Source organism: Scomber scombrus, chromosome 18 (genome assembly GCF_963691925.1).
Source record: "Scomber scombrus chromosome 18, fScoSco1.1, whole genome shotgun sequence".
NCBI lineage: Eukaryota > Metazoa > Chordata > Actinopteri > Scombriformes > Scombridae > Scomber > Scomber scombrus.
This window is the reverse complement of record NC_084987.1, coordinates 1460187-1472649: the sequence shown is the minus strand read 5'-3', so window position 1 is coordinate 1472649 and position 12463 is coordinate 1460187. Positions and strand designations below refer to the sequence as shown.

Here is a 12463-nt window from a genome sequence, read left to right as displayed (position 1 = left end):
CGACAGCCCTAGGGCCGGGCTTCGGGCCGACGACCGTATAATTACCTCGGACACGGGCCGGGCTCGGGCACTTTTATTTTTCAATTGAATTCATTTTTTATTTTTATTTTTTATTTAAACTGCTAATTAAATAACTATTTTGTGTTTAAATGGAAACGCTTGAACGCAGCAGCAGCAGCTGCTCTGCCACGCACCTCCCTTCTGTAGGCCTACACTTACACATCCGATTCGCGCCACTTCCCGACTTCCACCACAAACATGGAGAACGACGTAAAGAAAAAGATTGAAAATGGCGAATTGAAGAGAGTGAACAACACCAAGGGAAAAGCTCCGTTCTGGACTAAGTTTCATCTTATTACAACCCTTCAAGATGAGCCAACCGGGTTTGTTCAGTGTGTTGTATGCAAAGCTGTTCTGTCATATGACAGCAAAAAAACAGGTTCATCACATCTCCAGAGACATTTTGAACGGTCATGTGGCGGATCCAGCAGTGGTCACAAACAACTGAGTGTGGGCGATTATTACAGTTTCGCAAAACCACCACCAGAAAGGGTGAAGTCAGAGGTCACAAAAAAATGTGTGAACTTCTGTTGCATGGACATTCGGCCGTTTGAAACGATTGCGGGAGTCGGTTTCAGAGAGTTAGCACAAGAATTAATAAATGTCGGTGCAACATATGGCCGCATTTCAGCCAATGAAGTTCTCCCCGACCCCACTACAATCTCCCGAAGGTGCAAAATTATGGCGAGTGAAAGGAGAGGAGGGACAGTTGAGGAGATAAAGGAGGTAATGTCACTCATAAATATTGGCATGACTACAGATATGTGGACGGATGATTTCCGTAAGATGAGCTACATGGCTATCACATGTCACTATGTAACACCAACATTTGAACTCAAGAGCAAGCTACTCACCACAACATGATTCCCAAACCATGCTAAAACAGGAGATAATATCCGAAAAGCTTCAACAGCAGTTAGTCACAGTCCTCGGCTTTGATGCATCAGTTATGAACAATGTTGTCTGGGTAACTGACCAGGGCGCAAACGTGGTGGCCGCTCTCCGTCCATACAGGCACCAGGCTTGTCAAGATCACCTGTATAACACAGTCCTCCGACATGCCTTAAACACAGATGAGCTGGCTGAAGTAGTCCCAGAAGTAGCAGAGACCCTGTTGGCGGCCAAGGCTTTAGTCCGCTACCTAAAACAGTCTGGCCTGGTCAGTCAGCTGCCAAGAACTGTTAAACAAATGGCAGAGACCAGGTATAGCACAGTCTTCCTCACACTGGAGTCAATTCAGTCAGTCCATGCAGAGCTGCAGGAGCTTCTTCAGAGCCGTGATGAGAGCGCGCGATTGCGCGATGTCTCCCCAGATGTTCTAGCCTTCCTGGTGGAATTTCTGCGCCCATTTAGCGACGCGCAAAAGGAGCTAGAAGGGGACAAATACCCAACACTGCACCTTGTCGTTCTCTGGGCCAACAAGCTGAAAAAACACTGCCAACCAGACGTGGCTGATACTCCTTACCAGGCTGTCATCCGCCAACGACACCTTGACTGGTTAATGAAAAAAATCCAAATCCAGCCACTTAATAAAATTGCCATCTTCTTATGGCCGAAGTTCAACCAACTACGAATGTTTACTCTCGCTGAGAGGACCGACATCCAGCAACAGGTCAGAATCCAGATAAACCGCTTCAGGGAGGGAGAGGATGCACGTCGGCAGGAGCAGTCTACACAATCAGGTATTTGTGTTTTATTAGCCTATTATTGCCTATTACATTTGGCCTATTTGTCTTTTTACTTTACGCACCGGCGTAACCACCAAACTACTTTCCCCGTAGCCTATCAATGTAGCTATAGGCCATGGCCTTATAAATAGCCTAATTGTGTTATGATTTACGCAGGGTCGGGCGCAGTGGCAGCTGCTGGTCCCGCACCAAAGAGGAGAGCACTGGCGGAGTTTGAAGACGCGTGGGAAAATGTCAGAGTGGAGAACGAGGATACTGATGAAATCCAGGTCTACCTCAGCCTCAACCCCACCATGGAAGCTGATGGAAGGGATCTACTGAGCTGGTGGAAGCAACACGAGACCACATTGCCGTTACTGGCACGTCTGGCCCGCATGGTCTTCAGTGTCCCGGCCAGCAGTAGCAGCAGCGAGCGCGCTTTTAGCGCAGCTGGAAGAGTGATAGAGGAAAGGAGGACTGGACTTGCCCCTGAAACGGTGGATGCTGTCCTTTTTCTGCATGATGCCAAATAGACTGTTCCTCTTGTGGTGTTCAAACTGTTGTTAAATTGGACGTAAAGGCTGTTCTTATAGGCTATAGAAAAATATTGATAAGCTTTTGCTACGTTTAGCCTAGGCTACTAATAAACACTTTAATAAGGTTTAAGCGTTTTGTTGGTTTTTGTAGCCTACCTTATGTTTGGATTTGCTATGCGCTCATTTAAAAAAAACGAAATAATCATTTACACAATTCCACTACTAGTTCTCAAGCTGCTGATCGAAACATGAGCCCATATTTTAACATGCTCTTTTATGTCCACTTTGATCCGTCAGAAACGTTCGTTTATTCACAGAAAAATAGAATGCTGTTTTTTTCTAACTGCAGAGCGTTATCCCATTTTCAGAGTGGCAGATTACATTTACGAACGCACCCAATGAATATAGCGTTCTATCACGCTAAAACATTGTTATGGGAGGTTAAAAAAAAAAAAAAAAAAAGTCGGGCTTGATACGGGTTCGGGCCTGAGAATTCTGAAAACCTGTCGGACCGGGCCGGGCTGGCGCTCCACCCCCTCGGGCCAGGGCCGGGCTCGGGCCCAGATAATAGGCCCGTGCAGGGCACTAGTGTGTGAGTGTGTGTGTGTGTGTGTGTGTGTGTGTGTGTGAAATGTAAGTAACTTCATCAGTTTCAAACAGATATTAGTTGAGAGGATCTTCTGTATACAGCTGTGAGTCTTTACCAAAAATTATAAACATTTACTTTAACAATTAGCAGTGAACATTTTCTACAGTTTCTTTAAGACTCTGTCATCTTTATTAACTACAGACTAAATTGTATAGTAACATACTGAAAATATAGAAAAAATAACTTTATCGAAGTTATTTACATAAAGTAGGTTCAGTTGTTAAACATTAGGGTTCAATAATAGTAACAGATAGTAAATTAACTGACCCCAGAAGCTTAAGTCTACAGTCTGGACTTTTCAGAAAATCACAGAGCAGCTCCACGACTGAATCCTGCAGCTTGTTGTGACCTAGATCCAGATGTCTCAAATGGGAGGGGTTGGACTTCAGAGCTGAGACCAGAGACACACAGCTGGTCTCTGACAAACTGCAACCCCACAATCTTAATAAAGGATAAATGATGTAGATTAAAATCCATTTATAATCCAATCACATGTGTTCAGGTTTTAAATGTGTAATTCAACATTACTATGTCCTCATCAATGAGCTTTTCTCTAAAAGGAGCAGAGTGACTTTTTCATTGTGTTATTGTGGATCATCATAATGTCAGCCTTCTACAGACATCATCCAAATGTCACCACAACATTGAGCTGTGTGTATGTGTGTGTGTGTGTGTGTGTGTGTGGGGGGGGGGGGGGGGGGGGGGGGGTGTGTGTGTTGAGAGTGTACGTTTTCTACAGTTCCTTATGAACTTAACTTTGGATGTAAGTTGTGTATGTACATAAATTAGGTTAAGTTGTTAAACATTAAGATCAACAATAGTAACAGACAGTCAGTGAACTGACCCCAGAAACTCCAGTCTACAGTCTGGATTCTTCAGAAGATCAGACAGCAGGTCCACATCTGAATCTTGCAGCTTGTTGTAGTTCAGATCCAACTTTCTCAGATGGGAGGGGTTGGACTTCAGAGCTGAGACCAGAGAAGCACAGCTGGTCTCTGACAAACTGCAGTCCTCCAATCTGAATAAAGAATAAATGATGTAGATTAAAATCAATGTATAATCCAATCAGGTGTGTTAAGGTTTTAAATGTGTATTTCAACATTACTATGTCCTCATCAATGAGCTTTTCTCTAAGTTTCTAAGTTTGAGACAGGGAGGAAGGTGGGAGAGTGGAATTGGGTTTGCTGGAGAGGTAGAGCTGGGTGTCATTCGCGTAGCAGTGGAAATAGATGTCATATTTGCTGAAGATATTGCCATGGGGAAGGAGGTAGATGATGAAGAGCAGGGGCCCCAGGACAGAGCCCTGGGGCACACCAGTGGTGAAGGGGGGCGGCTGGGAACTGAAGGATTTGAGTTGGATGAATTTAGTGCTGCCTGAAAGGTAGGATTTAAACCAGTCAAGGGGTGTGTGCGAGATTCCGATGGAGATTAGTCTGTTGAGGAGGATAGTATGAGAGATAGTGTTGAAGGCTGCACTCAGGTCAAGGAGGATGACAATAGTGAGTAAACCAGAGTGGCTTGGACTTTCGGATGAAGTCTGAGATATCTGTGACAGAGGGGAGCTGAAAGGAGGAGCTTGGGGCAGGTGGTTTCCCCCCGTGAAATATTAATGAATGCATGCTGATAATGAGTATATATTTAAGAAAAAAAAGAAATTTAGTATCAGCACAAAATAACGTGTGAATGCATGAGTATTAAATGAAAAAAATAAACATTTTATCTCAAGCATTCCACTTATTCTACATATATATGCTGTGTTTGTTTGTTTGCTTGCTTGTTTGTTTGTTTGTTTGTTTGTTTGTTTGTGTGTGTGTGTGTGTGTTCGTGTGTGTGTGTGCATTTAAGCAGAGTAGATGTTACTGTAGTAAACTTTTCAGGTATCTGCACTTTACTTGAGTATTTATTTTTCTGACGACTTTTTACTTTTACTCCCTACATTGTCAAAACAGATTTGTTACTTTTTCAACCTTCGCTGATGATGACACGATGTAAAAGACGTAACTAACTAGGGAGGAAAGTCAACCAAGTTTCTAGCGTTGAAGAATTCTCTGTTTAATCTGAAATAACACATGCAGGTAAGGTGTATTTTTTTTATGAATGTCTGTACAACTCTGAGTCAAACGGTCACTCTAACTCTCTGATGCGTAATTTTCTTTTCGAATAATTATTCATCCCCAAGCTTCAGAGGCACAGAGAGAGCTTTTGAATAGGCCTATTACACGTGAGGAGGCTAAAAAGGCAATTAATACTTATATAAAACAATACTAATAAAACAATAAGGCCCCTGGGCCGGACGGCCTGACTTCAGAATTTTATAATACATTTTGTGACCTGCTGATCGGTCCGTTGCTTAACATGTTGTCATACTCCTTTAATTCTGGGGTTCTTCCCAACACTATGATGGATGCAAATATTTCCCTAATTCTTAAGAAGGGCAAGACTGCCCTTTTGTAACCGACTTCTGGTATAAAGTGTGTAAGGAAATTGATGTTATTTTTAAGAAGAAACTGTCATTAGAGCCCTTTTTCTGTGTTTTGGGTGTTTGGTGCTCTGCAGTGAACCTTGCTCCCTCCTCACTGAAGTTGCTTCAAGTGTTGCTGTTTAGTGCAAGGAGATGTATCCTCCTCCACTGGATATTGGACTCTGTCCCTACTACCTCACATTGAATACAGAGTGTAATGGAACTTATCCCCCTTGAAGCAACAATCTTTTGGCTGAAAGACAAACCATTTAAATTCTTCAACATTTTGAACCCCTTTCTGGACTACATTGGAGAAGAGGAGGGTTTTAAATGGTTTAGCTTGGTCTGAAATAACTGGCCATTACTTAGACATTACTCTTGTTGACTCTTGATGCAGCATTTTAAACTTACTTTCTGCCTCTTTGTGATGTTTGTGTGGGTGCTTTTATGTTTTATTTGTTATAACCTATTTTGTTTTCATATTCACTCATTCATTTATTGTCCCATTTCATTTTTTTCTATTTGTTGTTGTTGTTTGTTTGTTTTTTTCTTTCTTTTCCCTCACGCATTTATTGATTTGCAACATGGTCTACAGATGTTTGTGGAGAGAAAGTTTTTGTTCTGTCTCTGTTTGTCAACTTTAAAATCAATAAAAACATATAATAAAAAAATAGTAACAAACAGTCAGTGAACTTACATCAGAGCCTCCAGTCTACAGTCTGGACTCTCCTTAAGATCAGACAGCAGCTCCACATCTGAATCCTTCAGCTTGTTGTCACTCAGATCCAGCTCTCTCAGATGGGAGGGGTTGGACTTCAGAGCTGAGGCCAGAGAAGCACAGCTGGTCTCTGACAAACTGCAGTCCCTCAATCTGAATAAAGAATAAATGATGTAGATTAAAATGTGTTCAGGTTTTAAATGTGTAGTTCAACATTACTATGTCCTCATCAATGAGCTTTTCTCTAAAATGAGCAGAGTGACTTTGTCATTGTGTTATTGTGGATCATCATAATGTCAGCCTTCTAGAGACATCATCCAAATGTCACCACAACATTCAGACACATATAAATGTCAACACTGAGTCATAAAATGCTGTTGAACTCAGTCAAGTCTGTAATTAGAGGATCATTATGATATGTTGGACTAAAAACTTCAATTCAAACATCAATTCTACAGATTTGAACTAAAATCAAACCATGAAAATATATGAACCAAACATCTGAAACTTCAGTGAAGGATTTTAATTAAATATATAGAAACAAGTCTACCAAAGCTACAGTCAGTGAACTGACCTCAGAGTCTCCAGTTTACAGTTTGGACTCTCCAGTCCAGCGCACAGAAGCTTCACATCTGAATCATTCAGGATGTTGTAGCTCAGGTCCAGATCTCTCAGATGGGAGGGGTTGGTCTTCAGAGCTGAGGCCACAACTTCACAATGAGTCTTTGTGAAATAACAGCGAGAAAGTCTGTAATGACACATATATTACGAGATATGTTATCATGAAAGAGGACACTTTATATTTACTTCATGCATTTGATGAAAAAGTTTGAAGTTACATAAAATCCTTTAATGAAAAGCAACAGCTGAGAGATAAACAGGAAACAAGAAGAGAGAGACGGAGAATAACATGCAGCCAAGCTCCACTGCTGGAACTGAACCACTGACATTGTAGATATAAGATATGTGTCTTAACCAGCAAGCTACCAGAACACTCCCAGTTCAACTAATTGTATCTCAGTGTGTTTAAATGAAACAATCATTCTCATCACTCTCTCTCAGACCTGCAGACTTTTAATCTTTGTTTTGCTTTAATCTTGCAGATGAAGGAGAGACAATTGAGTTACATTGAGGCTTCCATAATGTGCACAGTGTGTCTGTGTGATCTGATCCCATGTCTGTCTCCACAAAGTTAACATGAGGATAAGAAAACTAGTTTTACTTTCCACTATCTTTACTTTGACTACATTATTTATTTATTTATTTTGGGTGGTATGGTGGTGCAGTGGTTAGCAGTGTCGCTTCACAGCAAGAGGGCTCTGTGTTCGAACCCGCTGACCAGTGGGGATCTTCTGTGTGGACTTTGCATGTTCTCCTCATGCCTGCATGGGTTCTCTCCAGGTACTCTGGATTCTTTCCACAGACCAAAAATATGAAGGTTAGGTTAACTGGAGATTCTAAATTGCCTGTGGGTGTGAGGGTAAGCGTGAATGGTTGTTTGTCTCTATATGTGAGCACTGTGATGGACTGGCGAACTGTCCAGGGTGTACCCCGCCTCTTGCTCTATTTTTAATGTGACTGCAGGATATTTAGACTCAGTTCATCTCAGTGAACAGTTCCAGTTGATAAAGATCATCTCTCTTTGCTACCTGCTGCTGTCAGGTTCACATCCATAAGCAGCTACATTTACTGACTGATGACAAACACAAACAAATAGTTTGACAATATTAGACCTGTACATAATTAAATATAAATATAATTAAATAATTAGGTGTGCATGACAGATGACTGCATGATGTTTAGTTGTCGATTTTCTTTTCTGAAATTCTGAAAAACTGATTCAATACAAACACAATAATAAACCAATAAGGATGAATTATTTTCAGCAGGATGTCATCAGAAAGATGTTATCAGGGTATCAGTATTAAAAAATATAACACTGAACTTTGATGTGTATAAGATCACTTCAGCATTCACTTCATGGAAATATTCGCATTATTTTGAATTTGTGGGAGGAAATATGGGCAAGAACTTGTTACCTGTTGTTGCAAGTGATGTGGGCATATGTTTGAGAAGCCACTTTAGTCCAATAAAGAGCTGTCTGTCATTTCTGCTATTAGTGTAAAGATTTAAAGATTCTGGGCCAGACTTGGCTGTGTGATGATGGTACAGTCATTATATTTAAAGGAGGTACTCCAACAAAGAAGCAGGTAATGCTTTGATGTAACTAGTTAGTTTTTAATGGCAGTAATTTTGTAAAGTAATTAGTTACTTTTAAAGTAACGTTCCCCAACATTGCTGTGTACAAAACTTTTGTTGGAGACCAATGGGATTCATGTCAGATAATCTGCTGTTACTGGTGAATGGGGCCACTTCCAGTCAACGTTAGTGCTCCAGGAGTTATTTTAATCCCAGTTTAAGCATCTGTTGCTGCCATCGGCTTCAGCTTCATCAGCAGCTGTGCAGCTGGGAGGTCCTCAACCAGAGGGAGAGCATTTACTGGGCAGCACTTCACCAAAGAGCACAGTGTGAGAGGTAAAGGGTGACAGGCACAATGAAACCACCAAGGACTGAGAATAAATGAGTGATGTGAAGGTGTGTATTCGCAACACCTCTGTGTGTTTCCTGCTACTACTCTTCTCTACAAAAACAATGGGAAAAACACTGAGTAAAAAGTAAAAAAGCAACAATGAAAGCAATTCTCTCTGACTTCAGGAATCTTCTTTGGAAAATGATACAGATCTTATTTTAAACTCTTTAAAAAAGTGGGCGACTGATTATATATTATTTGCAGAACTTGCTCATGTAATAATAACTTTACTGCATTCACTGTTTATATATGTTGTGATAAAATGCTGCTGTAATGAAACCACAACCACAACCTCTAAAGTCCTTCATTTGTTTTAGCAGGTTTGAATGAAGCCTCCAACACTCAAAGGAAGACACTTAGAAGAAAAAACTGTAAAATCCAATAATTACTAGAAATAAATAGAATAACTGTTCATTAACTCAACAGCTATAAACAACCAACTGAAAAATCAACATTTTTGACACTCACAATATTTTAAACATCTGTGATGAAATATAAGTGAAGTCTTTTCAGCTATAATGAAGTAGAGCACTATTTCACAATGATAAGAATTTTATATTTCAGGTTTATCTATTCAGCACCAAATCACAACAAAAAATATCTTAATGCACTTTTCACATAGAGCAGGCCTAGACCGTACTCTTTAATTTAAACTAAAGAAACCCAACATTCTCAATATATGACCCAATATATGATTTATATTTAAAGAATTATACTACTAATCTACATTGATTTATAATGTTAATCACATATGGACTTACCGAGCCTTTCTGCAGTTCCTCACAGCTGGGATCAGTCTCCATCGTCCCTCCCGCGATGTGTTGTGCTTCTCCAGGTCCAACTCATCCAGAACCTCCTCTGACATCTGCAGCATGTAGGCCAGAGCTGAGCAGTGGATCTCAGAGAGTTCCTTCTCTGATCTGTTTTCTGACTTCAGGAACTCTTGGATCTCCTGATGTACTGAGCGGTCGTTCATCTCCATCAGACAGTGGAAGATGTTGATGCTTCTGTCAGGAGAGATATTACCACTGTTCATCTCCTTCAGGTTGTTGATGACTCTCTGGATGGTTTCTGGGCTGTTCTCTGTCTGACCCAGCAGGCCTCCTAAGACGCTCTGGTTGGACTCCAGAGAGAGGCCATGAAGGAAGCGGACAAACAGGTCCAGGTGGCCATTTTTACTTTGGAGAGATTTCTCCATGGCTCTCTTCAGGAAGTCCCCAAGGGATGAGTAACTGTAATGTTCTCTCAGGAAGTCCTCCAGTACCTTTGTGTTCCTGCTGGTGTAACAGTGGTACATGTAGACTGCAGCCAGAAACTCCTGAACGCTCAGATGAACAAAGCTGTAGACTGTTTTCTTGAAGATCACATTCTCTCTTTTGAAAATCTGTGTACAAAGTCCTGATAACATTGAGGCCTCTGTGACATCAAGACCACACTGCTCCAGGTCTTCTTGGTAGAACAGGATGTTTCCTTTCATCAGTTGTTGAAACGCCAGCCTCCCCAGCTTCAGAAGAAGTTTCCTGTCAGCCTCTGTCAGCTCCTCTGGACTCGTCTCATGTCCCCCATCGTACTTGTTCTTATTCCTCTTTGTCTGAACCAGCAGGAAGTGTGAGTACATGTCAGTCAGGGTCTTGGGCAGCTCTCCTCTCTGGTCTGTAGTCAACACGTGGTGCAGAACTGTAGCAGTGATCCAGCAGAAGACTGGGATGTGACACATGATGTGGAGGCTCCTGGATGTCTTGATGTGTGAGATGATTGTGCTGGACTGCTCTTCATCACTGAATCTCTTCCTGAAGTACTCCTCCTTCTGGTCATCAGTGAAGCCTCGTACTTCTGTTACCCTGTCCACACATGAACGAGGGATCTGATTGGCTGCTGCAGGTCGGGAAGTTATCCAGATGAGAGCCGAGGGAAGCAGATTCCCCTTGATGAGGTTTGTCAACAGCACCTTGACTGATGTGTTCTGTGTGACATCAGTCACGACCTCACTATTGTTGAAATCCAGTGAAAGTCTGCTTTCATCCAGGCCGTCAAAGATGAACAGAACTTTACAGACAGCGAGCATCTCTGCTGTGAGCTTCTGTAATGTTGGATAGAATTCATAGATCAGCATGAGCAGACTGTACTGCTTATCTTTGATCAAGTTCAGCGCCCTGAACGAGAACAGAATCAGCAGACTGATATGTTGGTTGTTGGAGCGCTGTGCCCAGTCCAGAGTGAACTTCAGCACTGAGAAGGTTTTTCCAACACCAGCGACGCCGTTCATCAGAACCACTCTGATGTGTTTCTGTTGGTCAGGTAAGACTTTAAAGATGTCCTGACACTTGATTGAAGTGTCATGGAGGGTCTTTATCTTGGAAGCTGTTTCAAGCTGCCTCACCTCATGTTGGGTATTAACCTCTTCACTCTGTTCCTCTGTGATGTAGACCTTAGTGAAGATGCTTTTGAGGCGAATTTCATTTCCTGCTTCATCAGTTCCTTGAGTCACACATTCACATTTGCTGCTCAGACTGATCTGATGTTCATCTAAAACCTCCAGCAGACCACTTTCTGCTGAAAGAGAAGAAAAAAAGGTAGAATTAAACAGATTAACAGAAATCAGAGTGACTGTTAATGTTCAGTAGGATAGAGGAGGTAGATTCCTGTTTTCAGAGATGATGACATCAGCAGACAGATCTTCAGTCTTACTTTGTACAGTGCTGGTCTGACTGTCTGTCTGCAGTCCAGGTCTGGTTCTGGATCTTTCTGCACACTGGGGACAGGAGGAGTCTCCTAATGAAGCAGACTGGTCCCAGTATGAGGTGATGCACTGTCTGCAGAACCAGTGTCCACAGCTGGTAGAGACTGGATCCTTCAGGACGTCCTGACACAAAGAACAGCAGGACAGCTGCTCCTCCACAGAAACAGCCCTCCTCTTCCTCTCTCTGTGGACATGAACACATTCTTTATGACACATGACATTAGTGGAGGCCAACCGACAGCTCACAAGCTGCATGCAGCACATAAACAGTCCAGACTGTCAGTATTTAGACTGTTCTTGTTCTTCAGGCTCTGAGATTCAACACATTCAATTAAGAATAAAATACTATATACATAAATTACCAGAATTCAAAAGTAATTAGGCAGACACAACAATATACCAACAAAGGCAGAGAAGAAGAAGAAACTGCAGGCTATGGGGCACCGATTGTAAAATTTCGGTTACAGTTTTATAGCTGAAAGATTTTGAATATTTAGCTCATTTTACCCACATTTAGTTCATTTTTTGTTCTTTTGAGACAGAAATTCATGTAAAACAACATGTTATAAAAATGTGTTGACATTAAAAATGAATCTAAATCTAAATGTGAAATTGGTTGCCGAATGTAAAGGTAAATGTGTAGAAAATATGCAAATGATCTAGGTCAATGCTCTGGTCCACAGCCCTTGCAGAACCCTTTGTGAACCAGACTCTGAGATGATCGACCGTCATCTGAGAGAGAAAATGACCTGATGAACTGATCAGTGCAGCTTTTTGGTGATTTACTGCTAGCTCTAATGTGTAGCATCATATGATAGGGGAGAATGGGGTTGATAGGTACACTTTTTATTTTCCTTTGAATTGCTCGTAAACAGGATCCTGAATAGATTTCCTTTCAATGGGTAATGGAAGCCTTAAGTGTCAGGTAGATGATGGAGAGGTTTTATTCTTCATAAGCTGATTCTGTTCAGAAGATATGGACCACCACTACAACCTTCATGAAAGCGTCTCACTGAATCATCTTCAGGTCAGTTTACAGTAG

At 41.6% G+C, this 12463-nt stretch overlaps 1 protein-coding gene across 1 annotated transcript in view; it reads right to left on the bottom strand.

Annotated features, from left to right (window-relative positions):
- LOC133999016 (NACHT, LRR and PYD domains-containing protein 12-like) overlaps positions 1-12463 on the bottom strand; it is an 83677-nt gene that overhangs the window by 5667 nt on the left and 65547 nt on the right. The window contains exons 14-15 of the mRNA XM_062438118.1: positions 3757-3930; positions 3180-3353 (exon numbers count right to left, since the gene is read on the bottom strand). Of these exons, the coding sequence (XP_062294102.1) occupies positions 3180-3353; positions 3757-3930 (348 nt within the window). The remainder of the gene's footprint in view (positions 1-3179; positions 3354-3756; positions 3931-12463) is intronic.